The sequence below is a fragment of the Microtus oregoni genome, unplaced genomic scaffold (genome assembly GCF_018167655.1).
Source record: "Microtus oregoni isolate MIOR12 unplaced genomic scaffold, Mior012 000013F_ref0000133, whole genome shotgun sequence".
NCBI lineage: Eukaryota > Metazoa > Chordata > Mammalia > Rodentia > Cricetidae > Microtus > Microtus oregoni.
Window position 1 is genome coordinate 25,142,793 of NW_024543072.1, and position 22,044 is coordinate 25,164,836.

Consider the following 22,044-nt stretch of genomic DNA (forward strand, 5'->3'; position numbering starts at 1 on the left):
AATGCGTATTTGTTTGAGTCCCTCAAATATGGTAGATTCCGTAAACCATTGCTTCGTCTTCTCCTATTAAAAGGAATTTAAAAATAGGGACGATTTGAAATAAACTTAAATCTGCAATTTAGAACCATTTAAAAATAAATGATGACATTAGCACATGCAGTGGTAGGGAAAAAAAAACCCACGATACCTAAAATCACATTCTGAGCAGAAATATCGGAGACCCAAAAACAGCCCCCAGTTCTTCTGCAGTCTCTCCCCCCCCCCCCCCCCGCCTGTGTCTCTTTACTTGTCCTGCTACTGTTTGCCCCAAAGTGTGGGCACTTCTCTCCCAATATTTCTAAACCCAGCTTAAGGTGAAAGCCAGAGGCAGAGGCTTCTTAAAGACATTTATTTTCAAAAGAAAAATAAAATGAGAGATTTACAGACCCATTGTTTATTCCACACAGAGGTCTTCAACTTTATCTAGGGGAACCTGGGGTGCGAGTCCCGCCTAGCAGCTGTCACGTTGGATTCTTATTTTAGTGTGAGAATCCCCCTTTCAGCAGAGTCAGTGAGCACTTGTTCAGCAAGGAGACGTCCTAACGAGGAAGTCCCATGAAGCCCTTGCTCTTACGGCATCTGCATCCCAGAGGATGTCCATATCACCCACAAGTCACACCCCCCAAAGGGGACTATCTCTCACATCGACAAATACCACAACAGATGTTAGTCACACAGCGGTCACTCACCAGAACAGGACTGGAGGGGATGGGCAGCAGGCAAATTGACAGTTGAGACTTCTCAGAGCTCAAGTCCAAATGGTAGGGAGTTGACTTCCAGACTGAGGCGGCACGAATAAGATGGCAGAGGGGAAGACATGCGCAGGGAGCCCAAAGCAGAGGCTGTACTTCCGTGGGATGCTTGTACAGTGTCTCCACTGTTGCTCCTAGGCCAAACCTGGGCTGCCACAATTCTACAGTTACAGAAACTACGGAGGGAAATTAGCTTTTAGCGAGTCTCACTGCTGTGGATATTTCTAACTAACAAGGGTAAGAGCCTTTGGGGGAGGCAGGCTATCCAGTGGGTGCTGCCAGTTCCATTTCCAGTGGGTTCCTAAAGAAGAGTCATTCCTTAGTGCAACCTGACAAATAACAGCACACAGCAGCTTTCCACACAGAAAACCGTGAAAGAATAAGGAAGACATGAGCTTGGAGCAAGGGCAGAGGGGATAACCCTGAAGGAACTACCCCTGAACTGCATTCTTTAGGATCTTCAGTGACATAAGGCATACCCCATATTTATTTGATATCTAAATAAAGGGCATCTGTGGGACAGGGTCCTCCCCTTCACTGCCTAACAGTCTCTTATTAACATCTCTGGAACTAACATTACCCGCCACACCCTCGTCCTGAATTATCTTTGTATGAGAAAAATCCTAATTATTATCACCATTCCAATCAACCTCATGAAAGAGTTATTTCAAATGATATTTGGAAAATTCTCTTCTTTCCAAATGATCTCCAATTCTCCTGAGGTCATTTCACTTGCACCCTGTGTCTGTATTCTGCCATCCACCTACAGTAAGAAATGGCTGCATGGCTTGCGGTTGGCCCTCCATGTCTTCACTAATCTAGGGAAGAGAAATACGAAGTGTCATAGGGAAAGGTAGTGGGGATGTCACTCAGTGATAGAATATGTATTTGGAGCATGCAAGGCTCTGTCCTAAGACCCTAGCACCACTCCCACAAAAGAATTTAAAAGACCCACAGAAGCTTCTGAAGAGGGATAAGCCTTCATAGAAACGCATGAGGTCCAACCATCGAGGCCCCCATGTAGATAGGATACAGTTCATTCTAAAACTGAAGGCTAGGTCCTTGGAAACCAAGAGATAGGATTCAACAGAGTGCACGGTGACTCAATACATGTCACAACCCCATTTGAAATATCTTAGAAGGGTCATCCAGGAAATCCTGAAAGGTAGGATTGGAGGATAAGAAGCTCATCCTTATAGGGTCTACAGTATAGAATATACAAGGTAGTCAAGACAAATGAAATAGGATATGCCTATAAAACTGATCAGAACCTGGGGATAATTCATCTTCTTCTCTGGTGACCTCTTAAGCTCTGCCTAGGAGTGAAGGGCCTTCAGAGAGTGTGAGGTGCCTTCAGAGCCACCTGGTTCTTGAAGAATAAGGCCACCACATGCAACCATTCCAATTGCTCACTCCAGGAGGCTCTTTTCTCACAGTCAAAGATGTGAATGGCGCTCATTTGCTTGTGCGGTACCCAGTCTTCCCGGCTGTGCATAGTGGCCCTGTGAGAAAGGCAACCCAGTGATGCTGATTTCCACGGCCCTACTCTTGCTTCATTGACAATGAAGTGGAGCACACACACACACACACACACACACACACACACACACACACACCCATTGCTTCAGATTCTGTCTGTTGCAACCACAGGACAGGCAGGGTGCTTCTGTTCCCCAAATTCAGAAGCCAGCAAAGGAAGTCAGCGAAGATGTAACCAGCCCGCCTTCAGTCCTTAAGCCTTTGCAGTTAAGGCTGAAACAAAAGCAACAGGGAAGATCAGAAAGGGAACCCGGGCTTTGCATTCCATGGCGTCACAAGGAGGTTCTGCCTGGCAAGCACACATACAGCAAAGGGTGGCTTCCAGCAGGGCTCATAAGACTTTGTGGAACTTGCCACAGAACAGGCATGGCTGCCTGTATTATCTCAAACCATCACCGTCAAACAGGACAAGCTTTGTGTGTGTGCGTGGGAAGCCCACCCTTATTTGCTTGAGGCTTCCCTATGTGTAGGATCCAATCCTGTATACCCAGAACTTCTCAGTACCGGGCAAACTTAAGCTGTGTTGGTCACTGAGGACCACAAAGCAAGGGAAAGTAATTATTAATTCTAGTGTAGTTCTAAACAGTAAACCTTGGCCATTCACTTACATTGCGTTGATTTGCTTTACTTACCTTTCATCTCACAGATGAACACAAGCACAGATTCTCTAGCTAGGAAGAAAAGGGGAGGGGGAGAAAGAAAAGATTAAAAAAGAGCAAGTAAAAGAAAATCAAGTATTGCATTTTAAAAAGGTTTCCTTAAGTTGCACAAGGTCAGGGTCGCTGCTGCTTACCTGACTGCACACGCCTAGTTAAATCTTGGTTCTGAATATTTGTGAAAATCCTGCCCATTCTTACCAGCAACCGATCTTAAAGACTTTTCAGTGACTTCACAGGGTGATCCCTGTGTCAGAATTTACACAGCCAACAGAGGCCACGTAGAAAAGAGAAGCCACATAGAAGCGTTTGGGGGACAAAAAAAAATTAAGAAACACTCCAATCTTGTCCTTTCACTCTCTGTTCCAAGGGATCTGGGGAACTGGACATTTTACAGTTTGGGAGACTTTTGAGAATCTGTGTTTTGGGCTGCTTCCAAATTCAGTTTAACTGACTTCTTGGGGGCAATTGACTTTTTTTTTCTTAATTTCAAAAGTTCAATTTCGAAATGAAAAGACACATCTAAGAAAGAGTGATACAGAACTGAAAAAACCTGGGGACAATAGACCCTGCTGTTGATTGGTTTGTCTGTGATTCTGCAAAGGTCTGGCGAGGTCCCTGCCCACCCTCAGACCATTTGTTCTTCTGTGGTTTTTATTTTGTATGTATGTTGTTGATTTATTTTTTTTCCACTTTAGTTAAGTTTTTTTTTTTATGAGGTGGTAACTAGTTCCACAAGATGTTTTTGTTTTGTTTTGCTTTGTTTTTAAACAAATACTTCTAAGTCTCCAATTTCTAAGGCCAGTGTTGCACACTTTGGATATGCCCAAATCTGGAGTTGAGTATTGCCACAGTTCACTGTGCCAGTGGCTACTCGTAAAAGATACCTTATCCCTGTCAGTGGGTATTAGAGAAACAATATACAGAAATAATGCAATTCTCATTCGGTGTGGGTTGGGGAAGGAAGGTATGTTAAGCTTTGCCATTTGGCCAATGATTGCTGAATATAGTGCTTGCTTTTAGTTGTTTTAATGTCTGTTTCTCAACTAACTACTGTTAACTACAACATGCACCCTGAGTTAGACGTTGCTGGGAACTGCTCTATTTTTATCACCACGAAGATAATCTTCAACCAGTTAGGGGGAGTTCGATTACCGTTGATTTGGGGGAGGTTGATTTTTGTTGTTGTTGTTTTGTTTTACTTTAAGTTTTCTCGTGCAATCTTTGCTCAAACCCAAGAACGATAGCTGCTAGGCTAGAACTCCTGTCTGCTTTCCTGAGCCTTGTTGCTAGTCTTTATGTTATTCTGGTTTGTTCCTTCTTACCCTGCTAACTTCTAGCTGGACTGAAGGGTAAGTGCTCCCCTATAGCTAGCACAGCTCAGATAATCCTGACTCGATTATCTGACACCTGCAATGTGCTTCCTCTCTCCTCTTCGACCTCCCTCATGTCTAGACTTTGTAGTATGAGCTCTCATGTTATTTTCCTGACCTTAGGTTGGAAATGTAAGCTTCCATACTGAAGCTAGGATGCATGTCATGTGTGCATAATTGCCTCCTCTCCTTGGCTTTCATATTGGCATCAAATGAACTTTTGAGTAAAGCCACCCAGGAACTTCTGATGTTTTTCCGTTCTGAGAATAATTAATGACTATTACAAGGAAATGGCCAGCAATGCCATTGTTTCATGGAATCCATAGTTACCCGACTGCTCAATGCCTGAAAACAGATCATTTTGCACTTTGACACAGTGATGTGTTGTTGTTGTTGTTGGTTCTCCTTCTCCATTCCAAAGATTAGAATGGTCAGCTACCAATGGTGTGCTCACCATGGATACCAGGCAGATAGAAAGATGAGATAGGAAACCCAGTGATCTTACCTGAGCAATACTTGAAATTACAAGCTACCACTAATAAAGTAAATGCATTATTTGAGCGTTAGAGAGCTCATTCAACTTGGCTTACTGGTATACCTCAAATGAAACCCACTGAGGATTGATTCTGCATGCAGATCTGTAATACATGGTCCATACACAACAATGACAAATTAAAGGCACGCATAAGTCCATATACTCTATTCACAAAAGTTTCTAGTCCAGGATCTCATGGAGCCCAGGAGGATTTTGAATTCTCCTCTCAAATGCTGTTCTACTCCTTCCCCAAGAACAATGACAACAATAACCTCTATAGCTTTATTTGCATTTCTATTAATTTTTTCTAAATGTAACCCTCTGTAAACCAGGGAAAACAATATTTTAAAACTTCAGGAAAATCTTTATACTACTGTTAACCAAAGAGAGTCTGTAATTCCTTTATTCATATAGGGTCAAGCTGCCTACGTAAAACATACTGTGAGAAAAACGTCACATTAGAGGGAGTAGACAATTTGGTCAAGAGAGCAGGCAAATATGTATTTGAGTTCTCTGAATGCTGATTTAGAAGACTGTAGGTCATACCATTCCTCCTGACCATTTAACAGTAGTCTTTTCTTCTGATTCCTTTTGTTTGTTTTTTTTTCTTTAATTTGCTTTTTTCTCCCTTTTTTTCTCTTTTATTTTGCATAAATGTACCCCTGGCTAGCAGACAGATCTTTTCCACCACTCCCAGAAGATACTTGATTTGACTTTCCCTTCTTTGGAATGTCTGATGAGGCATCTGAAAAGCTTATTACAGTGCGGGAACTTAGTGGGAGTGAGGACTCTGCTTATTTTGTTTCTAGAACGAGAGGATGGATGACCGGGTGAACTCTGTTCTGAGCGAATTGACATGTATTTTGCACAATGCGCTGCTGTCCTAGTAGATTTTCTAATAGTCGTTTGCCTGGTTTTCTACGGTTTTATTTTATGAGATTTTTGCTATGTCTTCTATTGTCAACTTGCAGTTGCTACATTGCAGGAATGCAATACTAAAGATTAATTCAACATCCACTTAATGTGTATGGCCTGCAGCACACCACAAATCGTTCTTCTTGTTAAGATGAAATGACTTCTTAAAAGGGCTCTGTAGTAAGTGAGGTCCAAATATTTTCAAGTTCCGTAACCCATGCTAACGAGAACATATTAAGTGAAGATTCATTTTTATTGACTGACATTCAACAGATTATTCCCTAATTGTTTGAGTATTATCAGGTCAGTAAGATACATAATTAATTAAATATAGAAAATTTATCTCTGCTCATATATTAAAGAATATAAAATTAATTAATTGAGACTATAAAAGTCATAGCAGGACAATTCATTGAAAATATAGTAATTGCAATAGGGAAACTTACAAAGAAAGCAGTTGTTATTTTGACTTTGGTTATTGACCAAATAATCTCTGTTGTGATGTGATTTCTTTTTTTTTTACTCAAAGCAATTGTCTTACAAAGAGTTAGATGAAGCTAGCACTGAAATAAATGCTCCTGTTTACCCCCGCCCCTTGAGTGTTTTGCCATGGTAATTTAAAACTGCCACGTGACCCTTGGCCTCCAAAGACACCATCCTCTCTCGGTCCTTCACCATGAGATTAATCTAGCCAGAGAAACCAAAAAGAAGTGAAGTTGTCTTTCAGACAAGTGGTCCACTGTGTGCCTCAGGACAGCAGGCACGGCAGGGCCAGTCTCGTGCTGGGCACAGGATCCCCTAGTTCCTTGACTGCACCAAGAAAAGCTCTTGTAGAAAAATCTGTAAACAGCCAGCTGCCATCAGTCATTGTCATTTCGTCCTCTCATGTCTCCTGATGAGGCTGAACTGCTGTCATTGCTCGTTACTGTCCAAACCATGCGTCCACTCCTGCACTGTCAAGCAGATATGACATGCGCACATTCTCAATACAAGAAAGATACAAAGTCACCTTTTAATTTACAGTTTGGGCTCGCAGATGACTTTCCAGTTACATTAGCTATCCTCTTGCCTCTAGCTCCTATCAGGAGCAACAAGAGCCCTGGGTGTGCTCTAAATTTCAGAAATAGAATCTCTACCCCGAGTTTATCATAGGGTGGTTTCCTGAGAGAAAAGAGCCCTCTTAGACAATGTAGGAATAAGCGGCCATTGTTATGTTTAGCAAAAGAATTCTTTCTCATTTGCCCGTGAAAAGCTCCAATGTATAACATTACAAAATAAAGATATTTATTTGCCCTTTGTTTCTAATCCCTGAGCTGTGGTAATAACAGTGGGAAAATCTTTTAAATTTAAAAACTACACTATGCATTCAAGAAAAATGTATTTATTTGGAATACACTGTAAATGTATCTAAGATACAGTTTTCTGAAATAAGAACATGTAAACTTATTTTCTGTTAATATAAGATACTACAAAAACTTACTTATTTTTCTAGTCATATGAGGAAAAAAAAAAGAGACTATCAACCTTGAATTGAACCCAGACATCATAAGGAGTACCATAAATGTCAGGGAGTCTCTTGGGGAGTCGTTACATGAATTTCAATAAAGGAGATTAAATGAGGAGATGAAGTCCATAAAATGATTGCACGGTAGGAAACAGTGTTTTTAAAACACTCCTTAAATGTCAAACTGCAGTTTTTTTCTAGGCCAACTTCAGGTAAAGGTTTTCATGAGGATCCACCTGTAAGCAACACCTGCTGATAAGCCGGGGTCCCTCAGGCTGTCTCTGTTAACCAACGTCACTGGTAGGATGGAAGATTCTTAATGCTATAGAGGTACCAAATGTCAACTCAATTCATCTATGTCTAACTTGAAGCCAGTTCCCTATCCCACACCACAGAGGACTTAAAACACCCTTACACAGCTAAGCCTCACAAATTGGACAGTCAGCATCCTTTGAAAGGTGTGTTGGGGTGCACCCTAGTCATGTAGCCTACGAAACCACAGGGCCTTAAATGTCAAACTGAACATTTTAAGAAATGTTATTAACATTTTAAGAAATTAAAAATTTAAAATTAACATTTTAAGAAATGAAATTAAAAGAGCATTTCCGTCCCTCACAGACCAATAAGGACTTGGGGGTAACTTTGAAACCAAGGCTGGGAAAGGTTAAAATTAGTGCTGAAAATCTACAAAATCCTAAGTTTATTTCTCTAACTCTTTCATATCAGTAGCCACAGCAACAAACAGGGTTAGTATGTAATTCCCAGAGCAAGCAGCGTTCCAAACTCGCTGGAATTTTAGAGAGGTACGCTGGCTTCCTGACGCCATTTTGTTCACGCTAATACTCAGACTCATTTTCATTTTCTTGACACCCACCAAACATTGGCAAAGGAAGTAACCCCAGTGTCCTGAGTTCAGGAAACGACTTTCTAAAACTTTTTCTCTGGGCTGTTTTCCCTCAGTGATGTCAACCTTGGAGTTTCTTTACCGCCCCCCTCCCCCAGTTCTCATTGTTTGTGCAAAGGGAAACGGAGTTGCGAAGAGCGTTTATTTTTCGTGTTCCGTGCTGCAGGAGAACAGACTGGGACAGTGCAAGGATGATTATGTGGTGTTGCTTGGGAAGCGCCCACAAGCTCTTTGAAACAGAATTTGGAACAGCTGGACCACTGCAGTGTTTTATTTTAACATAGACAACATATGTAATGCATATGGTCCTCGACTTGTATGGAGACACAGGCAGACAATCTGAATGGTATCCAAAGGCACCTGCACCTAGAATTCTGTTTCCTTCTCGACGATTTTCCCCCTAAGAGCACATGTTCCCGCTTTTGGATTTGAGAGAAGCCATCTGAATTCCCATGTGTGTGTCTCCTTAATAAAGCTAGCGGGGAGTTGCCTGGGATGGAGGTGTCAGAGTCACTCTCTCCATTAATAGTCACCTGCTAAGGACCTGGTTTCTGCAGAAGCTAGCAAGGAAACAACAGGTCATGAAAGTTCTCAAGAGACACATTACCCGCTCAGAGCTTCTGTGGTGTGTATGTATCCTGACACCAGAGAAATCGGAACAGAACCCATACAAGCCAGGCAGACTGTAGGAATCAGTTATGTAGGGACAGGGCAGAATTCTAAAGAGGAGAGACAGGGATGGGTTGACAGTTTCCTAAAATATAAAGAAACAAGAAGGTATGGACTATTGACTATAAATACAGAGGCACCGTTGGCTCGCTAACAGCTGAATGCAATCTGGCTTTGCAAGATCTAAGAAGCCTGCCTGTTGACTCCTAGGCAACATCGATTGAGTGCTTACTGTATGTCAGGACATTTGCTAGATCCCATCAGCAACTCTACGACACAGTCTACAAATGCTACCTTTAATTCGTAAATGAGGGTAAGGAGTCCAAGAGACATTAAACACTTGCACATACCACATACCACAAACTGGTGTTCCAACCTTCAATCCGGTTATTAGGAATCCCACTCCAACCCTCTGCTGAATTCTCTGCTCTTCTAAGTAACAGATCAATTGTGAGTTTAGTGTAACAGTATTCCACAAAATCAATACCTAGAAGACATTGGGCAGAAGAGATGACTCAGTACGTAAAGGATCTTGCCGACAAGCCTGGTAGCCTGAGTTTGATCCCTAGGACCTACATCATGGAAGGAGAGACCCAGTTCCCAAAAGCTGTCTTCTAAATTCAATATGCATGCCATGTCAGGCTGCACACGTAGAGGAGTGAGTGCACACACACACACACACACACACACACAGAGAGAGAGAGAGAGAGAGAGAGAGAGAGAGAGAGAGAGAGAGAATAAACAAATGTAATTTTAAAATAGACAACACATACTGGCAGCATGGGTTTATTTACTTTGATAAAATAAACACAGTATTTTGACAACTGTGCACCAAGCACTACCTGTATTCTTGGGGTTTGTTTTTGTTTTTCTGGATCCTGGGAATGTAGTAAAGGACAGAAAATTCTAGAATCCCTCCTTAAGGTTCAGATGTTTTGATGTGATGCCTCAAGTTAGCGTTCTTCTTTCCTTTTCAGAATATAAGATAGGGGAAACTGCTCAAACTAGTGCTGAGAGTCAGCCTCCCGTAGAAGTCTTCTTGACAAGGTCTCTAGTCCTAAGCACGTAGTAATGTTATCTTACTTGCTGGAGCCCCTCTCCATTATGCACCATCCCTTAGGTATAGGTTTGCAAAGATCCTGAAGATCAATAAACTGCGGTCCAAAATGGCAGAGAGGAGACAGAAAAGTCAGCTCATCTGCCATATCAGGAAACTGAGGTTCAGAGATTAAACAATCCCACCAGCACATGGCTACCATTTAAAGATGGAGGCCAGATGCTGGAGAGATGGCTAAAGTACTGGCCACACAAGCCTTAGGACCCGAGTTCAGATCCCCATCACACACAGAAAAGTCAGTCACAGCAGTGATAGGAGGGTCTGAGACTAGCTGGGCAGCCAGTCTTGCTGACTTAGTGAGCTCCAGACTTAGTAAGAAACTTTGTCTCAAAACAAATAAGGTTAAGAGCAACTAAGACTTAGTGTTGACTTCTGGCTTCCACATGCAAGTACACACACACACATATACATTCACACACACACACACACACACACACACACACACACACACACACTTACCTCCAAGCCACATTAATTCCAATTCTGTATCATTCTCCATGTAGACTAGGACAAAGAAGAGACAACCACGAAGGAAATGAAGGTTTATTCTTTGGGTTAATTGTTAAAAAAGGAAAATGTGGATTTTACTCAGAGTTTTCTTTAAGCCTGCTTCAGACTGTTGGTGGGAAAGGAAGCCATTTTCTAGTTGTGCTCACAGCCAGCAATTAGCATGGCAACCCAGATTCCTAGGGGCCCTGTGACAGGTTAGAGACGGGGAGGCTATCGGTGTACAGGTCTGTCTAGAGGGCCAAATTGTCTCTTCAGACCATTTCCTGAGTGGCCAGAAAAGCAAAACAGGTCAACAGCCAAGTATTCAAGAGGTTCAAACAACAAAGGATTGTGACACTTGAAACCCATGCCATATTTTAACAGCTATACAAGAGCCCCCTTCTCTCCAAGCTGAATGACCGGGGTTGTATTGAAGAGCGGTGAAGTAGCTGAGCCAAACTGGCAAAGGAAGGAAGGCCCTGGCCGATTTTTCAGCTTACAGCCTCTGCCGAGAAATCCAAGAGCAAGAATCTGACGCTAGCCAAGCTGCCTGATCTATCTGTTAAAATTGGGAGGCAGGGGGGTGGATGTGGCTCATGGGGATGTAACAGGATGAGCAATTCAAGCGCACCCCACTCTTGCTTCTTCCTGAATTAAGTCGCTCCGGGACTCGGAGGATAGAGAGAGAGGGCAGCTTTTAGGGGGAGAGGCAGAGAAGAGCTGTCCAGTTGTTGTGGGGGTCTTTTCACCAGCAGGGACAAGCGTAAGATAGTTACTAGTCTTGGTCACAAGCAGCACATTCACACCCAGAAGCAGCCAGTTGCGCCTCCCAGGCACCAATGTCCTGAGATCCCAAGGCAGAAGAAAGCCCTTAGGCCGTGCACCAACCTCAAGTTCAAAGCCCTTCCGCAAGGATGAACCTGAGGTACATAACACAGCTAGGAGCGCTCTTAGGGTCCTCTCACGTAATTTCTTCACATGTAACTTCTTTCCCAAAAGCCTTTGCTTTATCGTTTGAATGGAGCAGTCAGTCTGTTAAAACCTTATTCTTCAACTTGCCTTCTAGAGACATCACTTCTGGGAGTCTTGGGCATAAACAAGTCTTATTGAAAAATTGACCACTCAGTAGTCGTAGGCAAAAATGTCAAAGATTTTAAAAATTCTACCCTGGGCAGGGTAGATGCTGACAAGACATGCATTTCTGCTCTAAGGATCGCTGAAGTCACTGAGAAATCAGGGTGCTAAAGTCACACAAACCAAGCTCACAGACATACCCTAAGCATGGGAGGGAAAAAAAAAAACCTTCCTGGAACAGAGGCCATATAGGAAAATATTATTCAAACACCCTCTCAAGTCAGAAATCAATTTTCCCTTTGCCCTGATTATTTTGCTGGCTCCTGGCAGGTCCCTGGAACCCAGTAAAATGCTGCATGCGAGGAAATAAGTAAGATCTTGCTTGATTTTGCTCTGAGATTCTATCCAATTGTAGTCTGGGTAGCGGAAGAGAGAATGATAAATAGTGAGCTGACCTCCTCACCGTAAAAGAGACCATCATTCCTCCCTCTTCAGGATTTTCCTGGTGGCGCTCGAGCTGAATTCTCTGAGTTATTTTGCCAGCAAAGGCTAGTCTATTTTAGTTACACATGTTGAGATTAATTAGTTAGCCCTTAGGAGGTTTTGCCTACAGCCTTCACCCTGTACGGAAAAGCGTGAATACACGGAGACTATTAGCTCACACTAAGTGGCAGACCGCAGCCCTCAGAGGGCGGTTTCCGTTTGTCTCTTTCATAAGCTTTGCTAATGGAGTATGTGCCTCACAAGGCAACAAACATCCTTGCCTCTCCAGCACTAAACTCTCATTTAACTTCCTCTCCTGGTTTCAACCTTTAAAAAAAAAAAAAGAAAGAAAAGAAGGAAGGAAGGAAGGAAGGAAGGAAGGAAGAAATACTTTTAATTTTGAAGGGTTGGGGAATCAAACCTTTCGTGACACCAAATTGGCAATGAAAATTTGGAAGGGGTTGACACAAATATTGTCACTCCGCTGAAAACCAGCATAAGCCCTTTTCCAGATAATTCCAATAAGCACTGAGAAATTGCTCTAGACACAACCACTGGAATGGCAGAGTCTTTTACAAACCTGCAAAGCTAGCTAGACCCCTATCAGCAAAGATCCGATCTGCTTTCAGTGTTTGGTGAAACGCAGGCGAAGTTACCGGTCTCATCTGTAGTTGTGAAGAACAACACGGAGGCACTGGAATTGTGACCATTTGATAAACATGTTGATGCCAATATATTTTTGCCTAAATGCAGTTAAACTCACCAGTAACTGATGCAAGTTGACAATGGGGGTGGGACAGAGATTATCTTGGGGGTATTGGGCGGGGGCAGCAGGGAGGCAGCTGATGTTCACAATGCCTAGTAAATCCTATGAGTCTGAGATGTCAAAGAAGCGTGATGTGTTCCTCTAAACTGTGTCTCTCTCTACATGTGTAAACGAACAGATGCAGACAGAGCTCAAAAGCACGGCATGGATGAATTTATCTCTTCCAACCCCTGTAACTTTGACCACGCTTCCCTCTTTGAGATGGTGCAGCGGCTGACTTTGGATCACAGACTTAACGATTCCTATTCTTGCCTGGCAAGTATATCCTTTGATCTACGGCAATTGAGACATGACATTTTTGAAAACCCAAATACCCTCTACCTTTAGGTCGGAGCTCTCCTGCTCCCGTACAAAATCCCCTTAACAATTACAAATGCGTCTTCAATTTCCTGCGTGGCGATAGTTTTATTTACCCAGGAATCAATCTGAGTCGGAGGAAGTGCTCTCAAGAGATACAGCCAAATTCCCAGCCACCCCATCTTAGCTTCCCCCTTTTCAGCTGCTACACCAGAAATCTTTCTGAAAGGGTGGATGAGCTTGGCACCTGCTCGCGATAAACTTATAAAATTTGCCTGATTGTCGTGGGGTTTAAGATGCCCCGCCCTCTCTCTCCTATACCTGGTACCCCTAGCTCATTAAGGCATGCATTGTTTGTGTCACTTCTAAAGACCCAAGTAGTTGCTAATGTTCTCTGCTCTCCATCCGCCTAATGCATTTGGCTTTGTTTTTTTGGGTAGCACTTTTTTTTTCTCAAAGGCAGAACCTTCTTCACCCTTAAAGAAAAAATTTTAAAGGTGCAGTAGATGTTTAGAAGCCCAGCTATTTACACTCCCTAAAACAGAAGTCAAATTAGTTCAGTTTAAGGACTGCTGTTACATATTTATCCAATTTTTGAAAACATAATTTTGGTTTTCAATTATCAAGCCCCAAGCCATAACAAAGACTTAACTTCATTTCTGTTTGCAGATTATAAATTATTACTTTGTATCTTAAAAGTAAATGTTATTAATCCCACTGTAGACAGGAAAGGAGAAAATGGTCAAATGATTTGTACAGAGGGCAATTCTTGTCCTTGGCTTCAAACATGGAAGTTAATAGATTTATGTAATATTAACATTATATAATTAACTGACATTAGCATAAACCCTTATTCTGAATGATTATTTTAAGTTCCCCTTTTTGATGCTTGAAGGTGCAAAATGTTTTTTTAAGAGGGTAAAATCATCTCAAAAATAGAAGTAAAGTTCTGTGGGATAGCTTATTAATCTATGGCTCATATCTCATGACATGACACATTATCTCATGTTGAGAATCTCTTCACTGGAGCCTCTGACTTTACCAGATTCAAAAGGAATACTACATTGACTTAAAAAAAATAAACAAAAACCACTTGCCTTCCATTGCAAGGCCATTTTTCCCAGATGATTTCCTGATATCATCTATCTCTGATGACATTTATGAAGGTCATGAGGGTGTACATTAACATTATCACCCCCTTTTCCGGAGCATTTTGCTTACTCGAAAACACTGTAAGATGTATAATTTTTAAGACTTTTATTCTTATCGGTGTTTGAAAACAATTTTTTTTCCTGAAATGTACCATAAAGAAGAATTCAAAAATGCCCTCAAAAGATTAAACCAGAAATGAAATGTTCATGCTATCGATCGGTATAGGCTTAAAATATAGTCTAAAATGAAAATATAATAATTGTGAGTTACCCAGAGCAATTCTCTTTCTTGTTTATGTACCTAGATCTATTAATTAAAGCCAGAATTCCAGAAAAATAACAGAAATTTAAAGGACCTTATCCCCTATCTCTATATATTTCATTTTTCTCATTATTACAGTCTTTTTTTTTTCAGTTGGTTTTGGAGACCGACCAGCAGGGATACATAAATTTTTCTGTGTCTCCGACTCAGTTCCTAATTGATATTTCTTCAACTCTTTTCAAAGCAGCTATTTTGGCATCTACAAAAGACTTGGTGTCATCTGAGTCGTAGAAAATATATTTTAATCTTTCACAGCAGTGTTGTCTCTAAGATTTAGCATTTGGGGTAGCAGATGGAGTGGCAAAGAAGTTGCCTATAGGGGCAGCCCACTGCCTCGACTACTCTCTCCCGCCCTCCGCAGTAACTTATAATTTGAAATAGCAAAGATGCCGTCTTTCGTTGGAGGCATCGCTGAGCGGAATGTTGTCAATCGAAGATCCCCGATCACTAATCACAATTAGAACACTGCAAAGGCCTCTCTCCCACACTCCTTTGGCCTCTCCCACCACTTTTTCCTCCTGTCCCTTCTACCCCAAGCTGCAGTAATGTTCAGAACACAACTCCCAGGAGACCCTCAAAGTAAAGGGAAGTTGATATTTAAAAGAGCCCAAATTTCCAATTTAGAAAGCCCTACTTAGAATAACAATTTTTTATTGCTTCAGGTGTCATAGAAATGAGACAATATCATTTGATTGTAGACTCTGTCTACATCGATCAGCAATACCAGTCACTTGGCCTTTCTAACGACCTATCTATCTAATTACGAAACAGAGGCGGTGGTCTCTATTCATTCTGCCACTGAATTATCATCAGAGACTCCATCTGGATTCTCTTTTATAGCAAACTTTGGCTGGGCTCATGGTGAGCAAATAAATACAAGGAAACAAATAATTACAGGGGCGGGGAAAGAGCCGTAAACCTAGTTGTGAGAAATTTCTTTTTTCGTTCGATCAAATCAGATGCATTATTGGAAAACTTACTCTCAGTCTTTGGGGTACTGTTATTGCCTTCATCTTTAAATGTACTGAGAAATTCTTCTAAGGTATAGAGATTTACAAAGTTTAGTCTTTATGTAAACCAGCTTAAGGTTTCTTTGATGCCTGAGGATAGGGAACAGAGGACATGGAGTAGACAGCTGGGTTAGGGCCGGTGCGTACAGCAGCATCCTGATCCAGATTCCCTCATTGTGAAGAAAAACAAGATGCACTTGTCCCATCTACCTCACTAGCTTACTAAAAGGCTTAGCTGAGAGTTTCTGTCAATACCAAGGCATTTATATCACAATTTTCCCTTGTCAGACTCCGCCTCAGCTTCCCCCCAGTTCTCCTCTAAAGTACATGTTGGAGCCCTGGTCATTCTCTTTTCCTGGAAGCATGCTGTTTTGCTTATACAGCAATAGCAATTATAAGGAAATCCCACGTCATCCCTGAACTCAGTTAACTTACCCACCTGGAAAGTAGGGATGACAGCATCTTCCAGGACGGTCTGCTGGGAGGGATAAACAGCATCGCCAGTGTTCTGGCCCAGCAGCTGGCATGCCATCAAAAGAGTTAATGCTAGCCGCTTTTCAGTCCCTTCCTCCAGCCACTCCTGATACTAGCAGCTCTCCAGAAAGCAACTTGTATTTAAAAGAAAGCCTTTCCTTTATTCCCCTCCAGGGCTGGTTCAGTCCTGGCCAGGTGTTTGTATTAGATGAGTATTGTGCTCGAAATGGAGTCCGAGGATGTCATCGGCATCTCTGCTACCTTAGAGATTTGCTGGAACGGGCAGAAAATGGCGCCATGATTGACCCCACACTTCTCCACTACAGCTTTGCCTTCTGTGCATCCCACGTCCACGGGAACAGGTAAGCATGGGTCTGGAGGTATTTAATTAATAAGAAACTTTCAGGGGTTTGTGACTTTAACTATCAACCCTAACTGACTATCTATCCTTATTTACCCAATGATACATGCTTATACAGAGAGAGAGAGAGAGAGAGAGAGAGAGAGAGAGAGAGAATGAATGAATAAATAAGGGGAGAGAGAAGGAGAGAGGGAGGGAGAGAATGAATAAATAAGGGGGAGAGAGAGAGAAAGAGGGAGGGAAGGAGGGAGGGAGGGAGGGACACAGAGAGAGAGGAGTGCTAATTTAGTTTCCTTTCCTTAAGCAACTGTGAAGAAATAACTTCTAGGGGGAGCCCCTGAAGTAACTCAGTCTGGGTACTAATCATTGCTGGTTGTTTATGTGTTTATTGTTTTGTTTCTTTCTACTGGGACCCTGGCTGATAATTGAATCCCCCAAACTACCGTTTTCTGATCTATAGAATGGGAATGACAGTATTGTCATGGGGTTGAGGGGACACTTGTGAACATGACGAACCTAGCAAAATGCCTGGAACTTGGCAAGAAACTGATTACTCCTTTGTCCTTGTTGGTCCTATTGTTCATTTCAGGAGGGTTTGATGCTTGCCTAGTGTCAGGCTCTGGTTTGACCCTTGTATACATAATAAAAAAAAATAAGACCTAGACACCAGATCATAGAAGATACATTAAGAGAAGAAATTAAATTCTGGGTAGAATTCAATCAGGAACATGACTCAGATGGAGTGGCAGAATGTCAGCGGGGACCTCCCCGAGGAAATGATGCTAGAGCCGGGAACTGAAGCGTGTGTAGGAGTTGAGTGGATCCAGGCAAAAGGAACAGCATGTACTACTGTCCTGCAAAGAAGGAAGCCAAGCGAATTGCTAGAGCTGAAGGAAGATAGGTAAAGCTGGAAGCCAACATGCCAGGAACACTTAGAATATCTCCTCAGAGGCGGGAAGAACTTTGGCGATCACAACCTAGCCAACCCCCTCATTTTGTAGGTTTCATAGACAAGACCAGAATGTCAAGTCTCCTGAATCTGTGCTAAGCATTCTATTTCTTTAGACTGGAGAGCTCCTGGATGGGGGGGGGGGGGGAGATCCATGTTCTGAATAATGCAAAGAAGCAAATAATTTAAGAACATTGCCATTTGGCTCTTGAGGCATGGAATAAATTTCCACACTGCCACAGCCAGCTTACCATCTCAATGTATGTAGCCACACGTTAGTATAAAGACAAGTCTACAATATTCCAAAGCATCCCCGCTGACAGCCAGGGGAGGCAGCAGAAGACAGCTGGGTGGCTCTGGAAAACAAGCCTCAGATGAGCAAGTTGTCACTCTGGGGAAATCCACACGGGGAAGAATCCAGCCCAGGCTACCTGGCTTTGAAGCCAGGGTTGTGTCAGCCTTCTTCATCTTTGCAAGCCACACAGCCCTGAAATGTCTGTGGGATTTGTTCTGTGCTTTTCCTGTCTCCAGTACCGACAGACTTTTATGAAATGCAACTCTATCATTTAGAGCTGGATAACAATAACATTGTAGCCTTGAATATTTTAACAGACAGCAAGATTATATTCAGCTCCTATTGTTCTGGCTCCATAGCCCAAGACACCTTTGATTTGCATGAAAGATATTCATGAAGACTCTGATACCTGGGTTGGAGCATGCATAATTTTGATATTTATAAATATGTACACTTTGATGACTATCTGTTACAGCCTCTTGGATTGAATTCTTTATGGAGGGAGAGAGAGAAAGAAGTTGCATTATATTCTCTGGGTTGTCACACTGTATTCTACATATGTTACTGAAGAAGAAAGTGTTATAAAATAATGAAATGTTTTTGTAAACTCCCTAGTAAACATCATCATGAATTATGATACACATTGTCTGGGTTTCATATTGTAAGACTGCCACTTGATTCACAGTTAGGTTTATACATCTTGTCGTGGGAACAGTTTTGGATTTCTTATTTTCTTTTCAGTTCTGATTTTCCTTATGCGTTTTGCATCTCTTTTGCTTATTATTTTAGTTTGAATGCATTTGCCATTGCTTTTTGATGCATCCTTTTTTTCCTTTCTTTTTGTTTGCATGTGTGTGTGTTTGTGTGTGCGTGTATGTGTGTGTATGTGTACTCTTGCTTCTTCTATGACTGGCCACTCTATGCATGCCTTATACAACTGCTCCCTCGCAAAAGTCAACAAATGCATGTGTGTCTTAGTGGGCGGCTACCAAACCCAGACTTTCAAGGGGGCAAAACTCCATCTTCTCCTGAACCGGAGGCTAAAAAAGAGCCACGAAGAGAATCAAAAAAGAGAAAAGAGTCCAAAATCCACCCAAGTCAAGAACAAAAAAGGTAAGAAGCCATATGTGTATTGGCTTGTGTTTTCAGCCCCCTTTGTCCTATCCCTGTGCCTGCATTCACGCCACCATGAACACCTTTGCAAACAGTGGGTTCTATGCATGTCTTAACCCTATCCTTTAAAGGCTTTCAAAGGTGCAGTTTTTCATAAAAGATCTTAGAAATGGACAAAATCTGGTTTATTGGTAATTTGAGTCAGGTGTTTGATGATTTTTAGAATATCTTTGCATTTGAAAAACTAACCTACCAATATGCAAATAGAACCATGAGTCAGATTAGTTTCTTTTTGTTTGTTTGCTTGTTTTTCTTTTGGTCATCCTATCCTGTTGGTGATCTGATACCTTACAAGTCATTCAGAATAAACAAGCTATGCTTTGTAATTTTAAAACTATGTTCAAGGGGCAAATAAGATGGGTTAACATCAACTAGGCCTATACATTTATCATGGATCTATTTTCTTAAATAAATCTTCCTAGTATCCACAACCTATTAAAAAGAAGCCCATCTGAAATAGAGAGTTATGGTAATCACCAAATCAACGGTTCTCAGTAATGATGTAGGAGGTCCTTCTGTCTATGTGTCGCTTTCATTGGTTGAATAAAGAAACTGCCTTGGCCTTTTTATAGGACAGGAACTTAGGTAGGTGGGGAAGACAAAACTGAATGCTGAGAAGAAGGGCAGAGTGGCAGATGCCATGAAGCTCCTGCCTGAGACTGACGCTGGTTAGAATCTTTCCTGGTAAGCCACGACCTTGTGGTGCTACACAGATTATTAGAAATGGGTTGAATCAAGATGTGAGAGTTAGCCAATAATAGGCTAGAGATAATGGGCCAGGCAGTAATTTAATTAATATAATTTCTTTGTGATTATTTTGGGTGTAAGCTAGCTGGGTGGCCAGGACCAAAAGCAGGCTCTCTCACACAATACAGCAGATCCACTTATACAGCAAGGTCATCTTCAAAGCATGAAGTCCTAAACTTTTGTTCAATTTATCCTGTTTCTTGACCTTCTGCAATGCTTTAATTGGAAAAATGGTACCTTAAAGACCACATTTACTCAGTATTTTCAATCTTTTCTTATGTACTTCTTTTTACCGTTCCTTGCCTGGAATTCTGGTCATGCTTGTCCAAGTTACATCAAGTAACAGACAAGGATCCTGTATGTATCAATGTTCATTTATTCACTACCATTTCTAAGCCCTGGTATGCAGTTAATTTACAGGAAGAGCCAATTGGCATGGAAACATTTTCTTTCTAGCAGTTTGTCATAATATGCTTAGTGAATAGGGAGCATCAATGAAAACCAAGTACCCCTTGATCACTCATCTCCCTCCTGGCAGTAAATAAGGGTGGAGGTAAGGCGAGTTCCTGTTTGTGTTTTGCTCTGGTGTCCATGCCCACCTGCCGGAAAACAGCGATCTATCATATCACCATGCTGGAAGAGTCTCTGAAGAGGTCTCTGCAGGGTCTCTGAAGCCCCCATGGCACTTGTCCAGAGTTCTGCTTTTGGACCCTCTCCTCATCCATGTAGAGTAGAGAGGCAATAGTCCCCACTGAAAGTCTCTGGACTGAAGCCCATTTCCTAGCATAGAAGGATCCCAGTGGGATCTTCCCTGTGTGCCTGACACAGATTAAGCATGGTGAATTTTCCCTACAGAAGATTTTTGGTGAGATCTGGACATATTTTTGACTGACATGAAAATATTATTAAATACCAGCAATGCCCAGGCAGGCATAGCCTCAAACAACAGTAACACTGAGGTCAAGGAGTCTTATTTTAAATCATATTTCCAAATGATGGGATAAAATGGTTACCTTTCCCTTGGATTTGTTATTATTATTTTTCACATAGACCCTGTGCCTGAATATAACTTGTGTTGTTCCATAGAAGCAGTGGTTTTCACACTCTAGGGTACACAGGGGCTGCAAAAGAGAATCTGCCAAAGTACGCGTACAGAGTCCTACCTTCAAAGAATTCTGCAGTTCTTGCACGGAGCCAGAAATTTGCACACCTGATACCCCCTCACCCATTATTCTGATTTCAGATCCTATCTAGGCAAGGTCTTGGCTGTTTGATTCCTGTACATTTGAACGGCTTGAGGCAGGGGAATGAACCCGATTTGCAGTCAAAAATCTTCTGGGAAATCCTACCTGAGCCTTTAAAAGTGAAATAATGAAACAATTGAATATGATAAATCAAACAGCTCACGTGCTTCTGGTGCATGTGAAAGTTTTAGCCTGATTGAATGGCTATAAGTTTGGGCCAACTCTTTAGAACTAAACCCAGTTTCTCAACAGAGCGAGGGAACGAAAGGAAAATGTGAGTGTTTAGCCGGTTGCATTTGGCGATCGTAAAATCCACAGATGCAAATTGCTATATCTTCTCGTTTTTAAATTAGCTCCTAAGGTTGCAGTACTTAATTTTCACCATAATATTTTTAGTATTCTTTCTAGATGACATTTAGATTAGCGTCACTTTGGTCACTGTCCCACAGTGACAAGGCAATCAAACAGCTCCGATGATTGCAAGTTGCGTCAATGTTCCTTGGATCCCTTTATGATTGAGATTGGAAATTTTTCTCATTTACATTATTATTTAACATTTCTTGAATGCCACTGCTGCTTTTCACATATGGCCTGCATAGAAAGTACATTGTATCAGCAATTAACAAATCCATAATGCCAACCGCCTCAATCCACAGCTCGCTGCATAGATTAATGAGCCTGCAGGCAGATGTAAGAGGGCAGGAATCAGAAACCATCTCTGAAAACGCATCCAAAGATCTTCTGCGAGGATGTGTTCAAAGTCAAGGTTCTGTTGATCGACAGAGCCATGTGCATCCTGTGGGTTCGGATTGGAACTCCCTCTCCATTCGTCCTAAATCAGCCCCCAACTTGCCTGAGACAGAAGCTGATCAACCATCGTGTGAACTCCCCCTTCTCTAAGAGCATGTAACAAATCGTGATTCCTGGCCCAATCAATGCTCTCAAGTATTTCCATTTCTGTTTCTCTTCAATGCCGCTGCTATAGCTGAGGTCTCTAGCTTCTCTCCCACTGACTGTAACAGTTGGCTTATTTATGGTGTCCTTGCCTCAATCTGTGTCATGCGATGGCGGTTTCCTTTTCTTTTAATTTATTGTTTGTCTTTGGTGACTATTTGCCTCACGTTGAGTTACATGTAATTTTTCTTT

At 41.9% G+C, this 22,044-nt stretch overlaps 1 protein-coding gene across 19 annotated transcripts in view; it reads left to right on the forward strand.

Annotated features, from left to right (window-relative positions):
* Positions 1 to 22,044, forward strand: part of Cadps (calcium dependent secretion activator) — a 437,227-nt gene that overhangs the window by 283,552 nt on the left and 131,631 nt on the right. For 12 of the 19 annotated variants that reach the window (XM_041663140.1, XM_041663142.1, XM_041663143.1 and 9 more), the window contains exons 12-14: positions 4,327 to 4,338; positions 12,994 to 13,130; positions 16,304 to 16,491. In XM_041663140.1, the coding sequence (XP_041519074.1) occupies positions 4,327 to 4,338; positions 12,994 to 13,130; positions 16,304 to 16,491 (337 nt within the window). The remainder of the gene's footprint in view (positions 1 to 4,326; positions 4,339 to 12,993; positions 13,131 to 16,303; positions 16,492 to 22,044) is intronic. The other 7 variants (XM_041663146.1, XM_041663141.1, XM_041663144.1 and 4 more) reach the window with 1 other exon arrangement.